At 42.3% G+C, this 13,664-nt stretch overlaps 1 protein-coding gene across 4 annotated transcripts in view; it reads left to right on the forward strand.

Moving 5' to 3' along the window:
- Positions 1–13,664, forward strand: part of Trpm6 (transient receptor potential cation channel subfamily M member 6) — a 91,551-nt gene that overhangs the window by 52,974 nt on the left and 24,913 nt on the right. For all 4 annotated transcript variants that reach the window (XM_051146223.1, XM_051146225.1, XM_051146224.1 and 1 more), the window contains exons 16-19: positions 1,942–2,222; positions 4,205–4,433; positions 7,743–7,895; positions 11,834–11,980. In XM_051146223.1, the coding sequence (XP_051002180.1) occupies positions 1,942–2,222; positions 4,205–4,433; positions 7,743–7,895; positions 11,834–11,980 (810 nt within the window). The remainder of the gene's footprint in view (positions 1–1,941; positions 2,223–4,204; positions 4,434–7,742; positions 7,896–11,833; positions 11,981–13,664) is intronic.

A 13,664-nucleotide genomic window follows, 5' to 3' on the forward strand; every position in this document is an offset into this window, starting at 1 on the left:
GTGTCACAGAGCTACATCCCCAGATGATTGCTTTTGTATGCTTTACACAGTGGGTGCACCATATCAGTTTTACTGGATATATTCTAGCAACGGTTCTACCATGGTGAATATATGGGCTTTTTGTTTGTTTGTTTTGCTTTTTTCTTCTTTAGTGATGGGATCTAACCTAGATAATAGTTATTTTTAAAAGTGTCTCCCGAAATAAGACCAATAATAACTTATAACCAACTCCCATTAAAAATAACCCTCTGTAGCCCAAGAAGCAACCAAAAACCTACCTGACCCCGCTTAAAGGAACTGGGGCTTCATTCTCTTAAGGTTTCTTCTGGCTGATTTGGGGTAAATAGTACCTTTGTAGGGGCCCAAATAAAATTGGGGAAATGGTTAAACAAGTTAGAAATAGCATTTGTTGTCCAGTTTCTAAATGTTGAGAAATTCCAGGCTTAATCAGAGTCCTGTGTGGGACAGTCTGAAATACTGGACCAATTGGAATTGGAAGCTTTCTTTGAAGGTATCCTGGGAGATGCCTTGTTATGATGAGGAACAGCAACTGAAGCACTTGGTGCTGGAACATGAAGGATACAGGATGTCAGTGTCCAGCATGCTGAAAGGAATGAATCCTTTCAGGTCTGATACAATGTCAGTGTCCAGTTCTTTTGTTCTGAAAACGTAATTTCTCAAAAGCATTATATAGTCCTAAATTTTAAATGTATAAGGTAAGTGTGATGCACAGAACAATTAAAGCTGGTTCTCTGCTCTTCATATGAGCAGAAAAAAAAGACATCCGTGAATCTTCATTCATGCCATATGAAGAATGGCATGTAGTAATTCATAGGGATTCTGTAGCCAACAAGAAACAATGCCTATGCTTAGACATTCATGCCTCAGCCAGTCTCAGAGCTGTTCCCATACAGTGGGATTAGCAATATAAATCCCCTGCTTGTTCTGCACTTTAAATTCTTCACATCCCAATTGTATCTCCCTCCCTCATCCCCTCCTGGTCCCCTCTCCCTCCTTTATCTCCTCTCACTCCCTCCCCTAGTCCTCAGAAAGCAGAGCCCTCCTCCCCTAACATCTGACCTCAGTCTATCAAGTCTCATCTGTACTACCTGTGTCCTCTTCCTCTATGTCCTGGCAAGGCTACCCAACCAGGGATCAAAGTTCAGTGTCCAGAGTTCATATCTGAAGTAGTTCCTCCTCTCTATATTGTGGGATACACAAGGAGACTGTGTTACTATATCTGAGCAGAGGGTTTAGGTCCACATCATACATGGTCCTTGGTTGATGTATCAGCCTCTGTATTGTAGTGTAGTTATTCTATATTATGTGGCTAATATCCGCTTATGAGTGAGTATATACCATGTGTGTCTTTCTGGGTCTGGATTACCCCACTCAGGATGATCTTTTCTAGTTCCATCCATTTGCCTGAAAATTTCAACTTCTTTAAACATTCTGCTCCAACAGGGAATTTTCTAGTTTTTCCCCTTAAATGCTTAAGTGATAAAATACATCTTCTTTGAATGCCAAAGATAGTAACTTATTAACAGTGATCAGGAGTGGGAAATTTTAAATTAATGTTATACTGCTGATGGATTCTCAAAGAGTCCAGTTGAAACGCTGAAAATGCCCAGGTTTCATGCACCGAGACCCAAAATGTACTGGTAGCAGAGATGCCTGGTGTTGTGATAGTAAATGCTCATAATGGAAGTGATAATGGTGAACCAAAATCAAAACCATATTCCAAGGGCCTATGAGATGGTCAGTGGGTAGAAGTGCTTGCTATGTAAGTTGTATTGCCTGAGTTCTATCCCTGGAACCTGTAATAAAAGGAGAGAACCAATGAAAAAATAAATAAAAAGTGTCTCCCGGACACTTGCTGTTTTACATTTAGCTAAGCACTATGCTCCTGAGTCCTTAGGATTGTGTTTTCCTTTGTAATAGGACAAGCCTGAAGACTCTCATAAATCAAAGAAGAAGCTCAAGGAAAGACACAGCCTATCAGAGGATCCCGAGGCTGCTGGCTTCGTCTATCCGTACAATGATCTGCTGGTGTGGGCTGTGCTGATGAAGAGGCAGAAGATGGCCATGTTCTTCTGGCAGCATGGCGAGGAGGCCACGGTCAAGGCGGTCATTGCTAGCATTCTGTACAGAGCCATGGCCCGGGAAGCTAAGGAGAGCAACATGGTGGACGATACTTCGGAAGAGTTGAAAAATTACTCCAAGTATGTCTTCTCTCTTCACACTAAACAGTTTTGAGAATGTAGAGACACATTTTCCTCTCTCATTTTTACCATAGGATAAATAGACTTCCTGAAAATTGTGTTTTATTCAAACATCCCCTGAGGAACAGAACCAGTAGGGTGTATAGATAGTTTTATAGGAGGAGAATTATAAGAGAATTGATTTAAGTGAGATTTATAAGAGAACTGATTTAAGTTACTTAATTTATTTAAGTAACCGAGAACTCCTGACACAACTCTGTGCAGGCTGGAGGCCCAGGGGTGCCAGAAACATGGCTTGGCCCATGTCCAGAGGCCCCAGAACCAGGGATCCCATGCAAGGCCTGGGATCTGGGGAAGGGTGTTGTTGCTGTAAGCTGTGGAACCTTCAGGCTTTGGATGCTGGACTGCTGTTTTCCAGGGGTGGTGACAGGTGTCTCACCTCTCAAGGGTGGAGGCCAATCATTTTCTGTACTTAGCCTCCTCGGGCCCCTTGAAAGACCAGTTAGTGCCTACTTTGAAAAGGCATCTTCCTCATGCAGTCCACTTAGTCTCACATGCCAAGTCTCAGAAACACCATCATAGATTCAACATAATGCTGATTTCTAGGTATCTTTAATCCTGATCAGCCAGCGTTAGCCATTAGACTGCACCCTTCATACACTCTCGTAATTAAAGATTTGAAGGAACTCTGTAGAATACAGGAGGGAAGTGACCTTCCAGCGAGGAGAGCTGAGTCCTATTTATAACTATATTTGAATTGTCCAGGTCAGCCAACTAGATTTTAGCTTTCAGTTCCTTAAGGATGGCTAATGATTTTTTTAAAAATATATTTTATTAATTTATTCATATTACATCTCAATTGTTGTCCCATCCCTTGTATCCTCCATTCCTCCCTCCCTCCCATTTTCCCCTTACTCCCCTCCCCTGTGACTGTGTATGAGGGGGACCTCTTCCCCCTGTATGTGCTCATAGGGTATCAAGTCTCTTCTTGGTAGCCTGCTATCCCTCCTCTGAGTGCCACCAGGCCTCTCCATCCAGGGGATGTGGTCAAATATGGGGCACCAGAGTTTGTGTGAAAGTCAGACCCTACTCTCTACTCAACTGTGGAGAATGTCCTGTCCATTGGCTAGATCTGGGTAGGGATTTGAAGTTTACTGAAGTGGATGACATTGGTGCCCTCTGGAGTCTCAAAGTCTTCGGTGTTTGTTAAGATTGCTGCTTACCTTAGGTGTCTTTCAGGGTAAGAAAAGACACACAAAGTAGTAAAGAACCAGAAAGTAACTGGTGGAAATGAAAAAGAATAGAGATTAACAACAGCAGCAACAACAACAACAACAACATGAACAAATAAATAAGTGAAAAAGAAAAAGAGTAGAGATGTTTCCACTAATCTGATTACTAAAGTGTTATAGACCTGTGAACAGTGAAGCTCAGTGAATGATGGAAGCTAATCTGTAGCTTGATTTACAGAGCTAGTGCATTTTCAGAGAAGGAAGCCTCCTGGCAAATTTCCTGAGGGCTCATGGGTCTAGTTTCTTAAATATTTAAGGATTTTAGAAAAAAAAATAATAGTTACACAATGTTTCTTGGACACAGTGTGTGTGTGTGTGTGTGTGTGTGTGTATGTGTGTTTATTTGTTTTTGTTTTGTCAGAAGTTCTCTGTTAGAATTTCCCTGTAGACCTGCCCATACCAGGGTGAATATAGCGCATCACATAGCATGGAATAGCTTCTGACACAAACACTAAATTCTATTCTGGGCTACCAGGAAAACACAAGTTGTCTTCCTTCCATATGGGAAACAGATCTGTTTCACAGCAGGTGCCTTAGCTTCTGTGGCAGAAGCTTATTACACAGCTTAATTCTCTTTTGACCACACCGCCCAATTAACTGGTGTTTTCTACACGCCGTAGTAAATCTTTGAAGACATTTCTAGGGCTCTGACTGACCTTTTGTGTTCTCTGTTCACCACTGTGTCTTTAGGCAATTTGGCCAGCTCGCCCTGGATGTGTTGGAGAAAGCCTTCAAGCAGAACGAGCCGATGGCCATGAAGCTGTTGACCTATCAACTCAAGAACTGGAGCAATTCCACCTGCTTGAAGCTGGCCGTGTCTGGAGGACTGCGGCCTTTTGTGTCACATTCCTGTACCCAAATGTTGCTGACAGACATGTGGATGGGGCGTCTGAAAATGAGGAAAAACTCCTGGCTGAAGGTACATTCTCTTGCCATGTGTTCATATCAGTGGTGCAGTGTGAAGGTCAGTGCATTTGAGTTCCAGGTGGGTACCTCCGGCACACAACAGCTTCCTGCAGGTGCACAGTTCACTCATCCTTTAGAAATCTCTGGAAACCACTTTGCCCGAGTGACTTTTCAAAACTGGATGATTGTACCTGCCCTGCCACCCCCAAACCACTCTTGTGTGAGGGTGCTCAGAGTTAAAAGCAAATACAAGAAACACTTTGCTATACCAAATGGCAGTGCCTCTGAGAATTCCAAGAGGAATGAGGCTTTAAGAATAATACTGACAGGGGTTGGGTGCATAGCTTACTTGCAGAATGTTTGAATGACGTGCATAAAGACTTGGGTTTGGTTCTCAGCATCATAAAACAAATAATTATCAATAGACAAGACATGAAGTAGAATTAGCAATTTTTTTTATTGCTCCCCTAATCCAGTGCGTTGCCTCGGGGACCCCAGGGCTCAAGGGTCCCCTCTAACAACTATTCACACCCTTCATCGTCTCTAAATTCTCAGCCTCTTCAGTTATGTAATCAAGAGCACATTAGTTCAGTGCTTAAGATTTATAACACTTATCGTGGAACCTATGCATAAAGCTTTCCACCTGGTCAACCTTAAAATGCATACATCTGTGAAACTCAATACAAGCGGTGGAAGCACAGATGTTAAGACCTATCTATGTGAGACTGTATTTTGTGTTTTAATTGTCTTCTTCCTACAATTCCTAAAATCGTAGTATATGTTAAACTGAATAGCTATTACAAAAATATGATATTTTTTGGTTAGATATATGATACTAACTCAACAAAATAAATGTTACATAAGGTAGGAAAGGCTACATGTATTTTAATTTCTGCTAGTGAGACCAGAGAAATATGAAACATGCCAATCAAAAATTATCTTATATAGCTTCACAAAATACCATAGAAAAAGCCATTATTTCCCAAAGTTCTCCTTTGATCCCCTTTAACTTCATGTCTGGAGGTGGCATGGGACTGCCTCCACTTATCCAGATCTTGAAGTAGCTGCTTGGAAATTCCTTGTCATGAGAAGGCTATGGCTGAGAGCCTGAGGTAGCAATGCCCCTTACACACATTACTTTCAAAAAATGCTGTTTCTGAGAACTTAGTGGATTTTTTCTTTTATATATGTGTGTGTGTGTGTGTGTGTGTGTGTGTGAGAGAGAGAGAGAGAGAGAGAGGAGAATGAGATATGAGAGAGAGAGAGAGAGAGCGAGAGAGAGGAGAGAGAGACGGAGAGAGAGAGAGAGGAGAGACGAGGAGAGAGGAGAGAGAGAGAGACGAGGGAGGAGGAGAGGAGAGAGAGCAGAGAGAGAGGGAGAGAGAGAGAGAGAGAGAGAGAGAGAGAGAGAGAGAGAGAGAGAGAGAGAGAGAAGGGGGGATTGAAACGTAACTCTAAATGTTTTCCTCCAAACGTGTTGATTACGAGGCTGAAGTAGCTTGATGCATGAACTCCTTAAACTCCACTAATCACTCTTTTCACCAATAGTCCAGTTATCTATGTTGGCCTCTGAGTTTCTGAAGCAGATTTGCAAATAAGTTTGGGATGTCCTTGTCAGAACAGTCCCAAGTAGAGGAGTTTGTAAGATCACCAGGAAGAGCCACTGGGATGGAAAAACTGATTTAAATAATTTAGTATGACAGACTCCCATCTGTCCCCAGAAGTAGATATTTATAGTCCTTCTGTGGTGGAACACTGCTTCTCCAGGCCAGAGGATTTGGAGGCCTCCCCAGAAGCAGACATAACACGATGCTGTCACTGTACATCTGACGGTGGTGTTTTTTACACTTGGAGGAATAACATATTTGGGTCAGAAAACACAATTGTGTTAGAACTAAAGCCTAGAAAGTCTTCACAGATCAGAGGTTAAAACATACTTAGAAAGTCATTTCAGCACGCGGGAAGGAACAAGTTTGGCAGGTCTTTACTTTGGTCTACAAAATCATGGGGGTGGACTGGCAGATTAATCTAACATTTGGCCAGTGAATTCCAAGCTGCTAAGACCTAACTTTAGTTGGAAGAAAGATAGAGAAGCCACCAAATTGGCTTTCACAAATGTAGTAAATACTTTAAACTATTTCTCTTGAAAGGATATAAACATTGAACATAAAAAATTCTTTCCATAAGGCTGTTAATGTGTAAAATATGGTAGCCTAATGAAATTTGCTTGAGCCGTCCTTCCATTAGGTCTTCCTGGAAGACAATAGGTTTGTACAATATGAGAGATGGGTCTTTTATAGTATTAAGTTTATGATATAAATTTTAATACATTTTATATGGTGATATCTATTTAATGACTTTAAATTATTAAAATAATGTAATCATCACCAAAGAATGCCCATAACTGCCTACCCAGGTACAGTTTTCCCCAGGGGGAACAAGTGCCATATAAGTACTTTCAAACTTTTAAGTAGTCCTGGAGAGATTGTACTGTGGTGATGAGCACTGGCAGCCCTTCCAGAAGCCTCAGGTTTGGCTTTCAGCACTGACATGGTTGAACATGGCAGTCTGTAACTTCAGCTCCAAGGGATATGACATCATCTTCTGGCCTCTGTGAACTTTGGATATATTGCATGCCATACAGTGTACAGGCAAATACCTACACAACATTAAAAATAATAAAAAACTTTTAAAGGATGTATATTTAATTTTTAAAATTTTTATTCTTTCTAAAACATATTTAATGTGTTATTTGTCTTTAAAATACATTTATTTGCTTTTACTTATGTATATATGAGTGTTTGCATGTATTTATGTTTGTATACTACATGCATGCCTGGTGCTAACAGAGGCCCGAATTAGGCATCAGGTCTTTGGGGCCTGGAGTTGTACACTGTTGTAAGCTGCCATGTAGATGCTGGGAACTGAACTCAGGACCTATACAAGAGCAGACAGTACTTTGAATCACCAAGAAAGCTTCCTAGCTTTTAAATTTGCCTATTTAATGCTAACAAGGCATTGCACTGTTAGGCTGACTGTTAGCTATATCATCTGTCCTAGTATGGCTGGACATTCAGATTGTTACTAGGTTTTTGCCTTTGCAAACACCTGTGTGTGAGCACCTCTCTGTCCGCCTTTGTCCAGAGCTGAGCAACACATTTGTCGAATTGAAACAGCTGAGTTACAACATACATAGACTCAGGACAGGAGTTGATCTGGGTGTGGTTCTGACTATCTACAGGCACTGTTTTTTATGTCTGTTGTTAAGATGGTACATGCGTCCTTTGTCCTCTGCTCATCCGGTATCTTGTTTCCTTTGCAGATAATCATCAGTATCCTTTTACCACCCATGATTTTGACATTGGAATTTAAAAGCAAAGCAGAGATGTCCCATGTACCACAATCCCAGGATTTCCAGTTCACGTGGAATTACAGTGATCAGAGCCCGAGCAGTACCAAGGAGAGCGCTTGTGCGGTTAGTACACTACCATAGGAAAGAGAGCTTCTGTAATTGTGCACACAGATGCACAAGCATAGAGCTTATCTATAGCAGGCATCTGGTAAACAAAACGTCTGCCTTTTTTAACATTAGCAGAGTATTTATTAACGCCCCTCATTGCCCAGACACACACAACACACATACCTCTGTTTGTATATGCTGCTGTCTTGCTATGTTTCCCAGAATGGCTTTGAATTTCTGGCCAATGTTTCAGTCCAGTGAACTTACAGATTGCCCTGGGGTTACATATTAATCTAGAAGCCTAGGGCTGATTCATCAACCAAGCCTTTAGTTTTCTCCATGTAATCTCCATCTTGTTATATACTGGTCAGGTAGAGTATGTAAGCAACATATCTCATTTCTGCTTGAGGAAGGGAGTCATCGTGTCCAACAGCTATTTCAGCATTGCTGTGCGAATGGCAGAACAGATCGCTTTACCACTTTAAGACTCCCTCAACACTGCCCCAGAACACCACCTGTAAGGTTCTCATCAATAGAGACACACATTTAGAGTTTGTGTTGATAGGCTAGAGAGGTGGCTCAGTGGGTGAGAAGGTGCTTACCGCCAAGCTTGGCAACCTGAGTTCAATCCCAGCCCTCATGTAGAGGAGGAAGAGCGATGACCCAAACAGGTTGACCTCTGACCCCCACACACATGCTGTAACACATGTGTGCACCCCAAGCAAATGTAGCAGATCATTTTTGTTGATCCTCCATGCTGTACCCCACGCATCTCATCCATCACATCTGGAGGCTGTAGGCAGTTTTGCTTGCTCTGGAGTATGCTTTCCTCTGGCTGAGAGCCACTTCCTGAGCAGTCGACTGTCACAGCCAAGTGTCAAGGACACTGAATGCTCTTGCTGCTCCCACTCTGACCATGACTCATCAAGCTGCCCTTTGCCCCAAGGTGTGATAAACATCTTCTCTGATACTTACACCGAATGAAGTGCCTTTAACATCTTATCTGATGTGCCTCAGCATGCATGATGTACTTATTTAATGCTTGTTTAAATTTTATTCACCAAATACTAAATGCGGACTGACTGTGATTAGTATCATGTGGATGACAGTTGTTGGTGACTGATTGAGCATCTGTACATTCTGATGCCCTGAGTATCTGCGTCTCCTGGGTCACTAAGGGCTTTAGTTATTGCTCCTGTTTATCTATGTGTGTATGTGTGGTCCCTCCTCTTCCTCCCCTCCCTTCTTCCTAGTTCCATCTTGAACCCTTGGACCTGGCAAATCAAGTACATTCTACTGGCTGCAGAGAGTATAAAGAATCTCTTAAAAGTCTGAGCTAGACACATGATTACATTTGTACCAGTCCCAGGTCCCAACCCAGCGAAGAGAAGGAATGCATTGATGACCCCACCCCTAGAGAGATTCCAAGGCTTGGTGCAGTGGTCTTCTTTTTGGGCATCTGCCTGTTTGGTTGTGCATGCCAAGTTTAGGGTGCTGGTAGAAACTGAACAAGGAAGAAAGCTGTTCATCACCATATACTTAAAATATAGATGCAAATCTCACAGGACAGGCTGGAGAGATGGCTCAGAGGTTAAGAGCACTGACTGCTCTTCCAAAGGTCATGAGTTCAATTCCCAGCAACCACATGGTGGCTTGCAACCATCTATAATGAGATTTGTATACACAATAAATAAATACATCTTAAAAAAAATTAAAAAAAAAAAAACTCACAGGACACAGGCCATAGTTTGCCAGTGGATGCAATTCCACTTTTGGCTCTTGCAGATTTTGTAGAATGATGGACTCATCAACACTCAGGGTACTGTGAGAACTGGTGCCTTCCTCTCAGAGCCGTTCTCAAAGGAGACGCGGAGTTCCTTCACAGAATGGCAGTTATTGTGTGCTCCTAACATTAAAAATATAGTAAGTTCTTGAACCTCCTGACCAGTGTCCCTCTAGAGCACTTGTGCCCCCAGGTGGCTTAGATGTGGTCACCTTCACTGATTAAGTCAATGAATATTTATATAAGTCAGATATGGCCTCTGCCACGATGGGCTTATTATCAGGAAACTATCCACAAAACCTTAGCATTCTTCAATTTGAAACACTTAGTGGAAGTACATTCTATTATGAATAGCTTGGGGTCATAAAGATGGATTTTTTTTTTTTTACCCTTTGGAATCATTTTAAGCAAAATTTATTGACTAGACTTGTCTAGCCACTCCCATCCCACACCCCACACAATTATTAATTTTCACCTAGGAGATTTGATAGGCTATAAAAGATTTTATCACACTAATTAGGTGCGTGTATTTGATTAGTTGAGGAACATTGTTTACAGTGTGAACTGTGGGAGAAAGCTGGAGGCAGCAATCGAAATAGATGAGGTTTAGTATGCCTTTGTGATAGTAAGTTTTCCTTCTTGTTCCCATGGGGAGCCGAAGCTATATTATCAGATATTCCATGTGCTTTGTAAGGTTTTATTAATGGAGGTGGACCTCCTCCATGTGTGTGTGTGTGTATGTGCGCGCGCGTGTGTGTTGCACTCTTTTTTTTTTTTTTTTAAGGTTTATTTATTATGTATACAGTGTTCTGCCTGCAGGTATGCCTGCATGACAGAAGAGGGCACCAGATCACATTATAGATGGTTGTGAGCCACCATGTGCTTGCTGGGAATTGAACTCAGGACCTCTGGAAGAACAGACAGTGCTCTTAACCTCTCAGCCATCTCTCCAGCCCTCGTGTTGCACTGTGTTGCTATGTTTCCTAGAATAGCCTTGAGTTTCCGGACTCAAGTGTTCCTCTCGCCATAGCTTCTTGAGTAGCTGGGACTGCATGGACACACTCCCATGCTAAGTCAGAATTCTCTTCAGAAGTTTCCAAAATAATTTTGTTAAGAGACATTTAAATTGCATAGCTACTAGTCTCTTGCAGCATGGCCTCTGTGGCTAAATTTTCCCAGGACTAAGCTGCATGACGGTAGCAGAGTGGCAAACCCGGGGAGCAAGAAGAATGAATGGGTGAGGACTAGGGACTGGTCACAGCTTCATGAGATGTAGACAGGGCACAGAGGCAGGAAGCAATGTAGCAGAGAGTAAGCAAGGCACATGGGGCCATTTAGCGGACTTGTGGTTGTGGAGGGTACTGGACAGGCAGAGAGTGTTTTCAGGCATGGCTGGAAATGTAGAGGATTGTGAGACTCTCATATGCCTTGTGAGAAAGCATTGTTCTCTTTTACTCACCAGAGAACCAGTGAGTGTCTGTGACCAGCGTGGTGAGACGAGCTGCTTGTTGGACGATCACCGCCTTAATTGCGTAGCATAGTTTCGTAAGAAGACAGGCTAGAATCAAGGAGAACATGGACCAGCAAGGCCATCAAGGGCAGTAGGGATAAGGATGTCAGCCAGGATCAGTAGCAAAAGATGCAGAAAGAAAAAGAGGGATTTTAAATGAATAATCAGTTAGGCAGGCAAGTATGACTGAGAATTAACCGTTGACAGCAAGGCCTACTTGCCCAGGGGTGGCACTGCCCATGCTCACAGTGGGCTGGGCTTGCCCACATAGATTGGTAGCCAGCTCAGTCTTATGGAGGCAGTTCTTTACTTGAGAATCCCTTTTCTCCCATATGTCAAGCTCATAACTAACATTAGTTGTCTCAACAAGGAATAATTATGGCTGACTGTGGTGATGCAAGGCTTTAGTCACAGCACTGGAGACATAGAGGCAGGCAGATCTCTGGGAGTACCAAGACAGCTAGAGATATATAGTGAGACCATGCATCAAAAAATGGTGGTGGTGGTGGTGGTGGGAGGGTTCGGAATATAGTTATGGTCCTGTATTATTCTTGTTGGTGGCAGAGGAGCGGGGAATTGAACCCAGGATCTTATACAAACAACATGAGTTCTACCACTGCATTCTATCCTCTTCTTACAGCATTGTTGCTTACTTTTCAGAAAGACTATGATTTGGAAAGAGGCCCTGATGAGAAAATGGATGAACATGTGCACTTAGACTTAAGAACTGGGCCCCAGAGTCTTCCCTGGACGAGGAAAGTCTACGAATTCTACAGCGCTCCCTTTGTCAAGTTTTGGTTTTACACGGTTGGTGTTGTTACAGTAGTGTTAATGATTATCAATGGCTCATGACAATGTTACTGATGGTATGTTATTTGCTAACCTGAGATAAAAATTTCTTAAAATTTTAGGAGTCCCATTAAAACTAACAAACATAAAAGGGGAGATGTCAGAACAGGAGGGTGGGAGTGTTGGAAGAAGACAAGAAAAAAGTGTGTATGGGTTAGACCACATGCACTTTAAGTTCTTAAATGGCACCCCATTTATGGCATAGACTTTCACTATACACCCTTGTCAGCCTGGAACTTACTAGGTAGGGGTAGATTAGGCTGGCCTGGAACTTGCAGTCCTCCTGTCGCTGCCTCCTTAATGCTGGAATTAGAGATGGGAGACCATTCTCAGGTCATGTTTTTCTTTCAGAGTGTTTACACACAGCGTAGCCAAGCCTGAGCATTTGGAGTGTTTAGGTATAATGAACGTAACAGCCCTGAGTGTAGAATTTAATGATGGGTTTATTTCTTACTTTCTCAGGCAAAATAAATAAGTAATCCATAAAAACCATCAGTTGAATTGATGTTTTGTGGGAATAATGTGCTTTCTTGCCTTCAGTAGCCTATGCTCTGAACATAAGAGGATGATTTAAAGTTGGGAACATGAGCTGTAGGATCAGACTCCGATATGCGGTGGAGAGTGGCCATTCAGAGAAAGCACACATGCAGTGAGCGTGTCTCACGTTTATTTAATAGCACTTATTTTTCTAATGCTTATCTATGCTTAGGTGACTCACGTCCAGTGTGTTGTATTCTGCAAACATCTGAAGAGTGACAATTACAGGGTGTCTATATAAATGTACATAGTGTATAATCTCAGAATATAGGTTTGGCAGCCATACTTGTTGCACATACTTAATAAATGTATAGCTCCAAATGACAGTTACCCTGCTTCTAAATATCAAATCTATGACTGAGGAGATGGCTCAGTAGCTTATAAAACAGCAAGAAGACTCAGGTTCAAATCCCCAGCACCCATGTGAAAATCTTGGGATGGTGCAGCATTTCTGTGATTCCAACACTTTGGAGGTAGAAACAGACAGATTCCTCCAGCTCACTGGCCAGTCAGTCCAGCTATATAGTGAGTTCCAGGTTCAGTGAACATCCATGACTCAGTGTAAAGCAGAGCTGACTCAACAAGATGGCTCCTAGGTGAGAGCATATGCTGCCAAGAACCTACAAGGTGGAAGGAAAGGACCGATTCCCACAAGCTGTCCTGACTTCCACACTTGTGCTGCGGTCTGTGTGGGCTTGTACCATGCGCTCAACACTGCCTGATACCTAGGAGACTATGTTAGCTATTTATACTATACCTAGATTACTAAGCTCTTCATGTGTCCATATTCATATTCATATGGGTACATATTTACAGTTGTGCGTGCTTGTATGTGAAGACCATAGGTCGACATCAGGTGCCATCCTTGATTACTTTTCACCTTTTAAAAACATTTGTTTATGCATTTATCCATTTATTTAGTGTTTGTGTATGTGTGTGTGTATGTGTGTATGAGTGTGTGTGTGTGTGCATGTCTGTGTCTGTGTCTGTATGTGTGTGTGTACAGGTACCCCTAAAATCCAGAAGACCATTTCAGATACCCTCGAGTTACAGGCAGTTGTGAGCTGGCCAACATGGGTTCTGGGTTTTGAAGTCAGTTCTTCAA

The sequence above is a fragment of the Acomys russatus genome, chromosome 5 (assembly GCF_903995435.1).
Source record: "Acomys russatus chromosome 5, mAcoRus1.1, whole genome shotgun sequence".
Classification (NCBI taxonomy): Eukaryota; Metazoa; Chordata; class Mammalia; order Rodentia; family Muridae; genus Acomys; species Acomys russatus.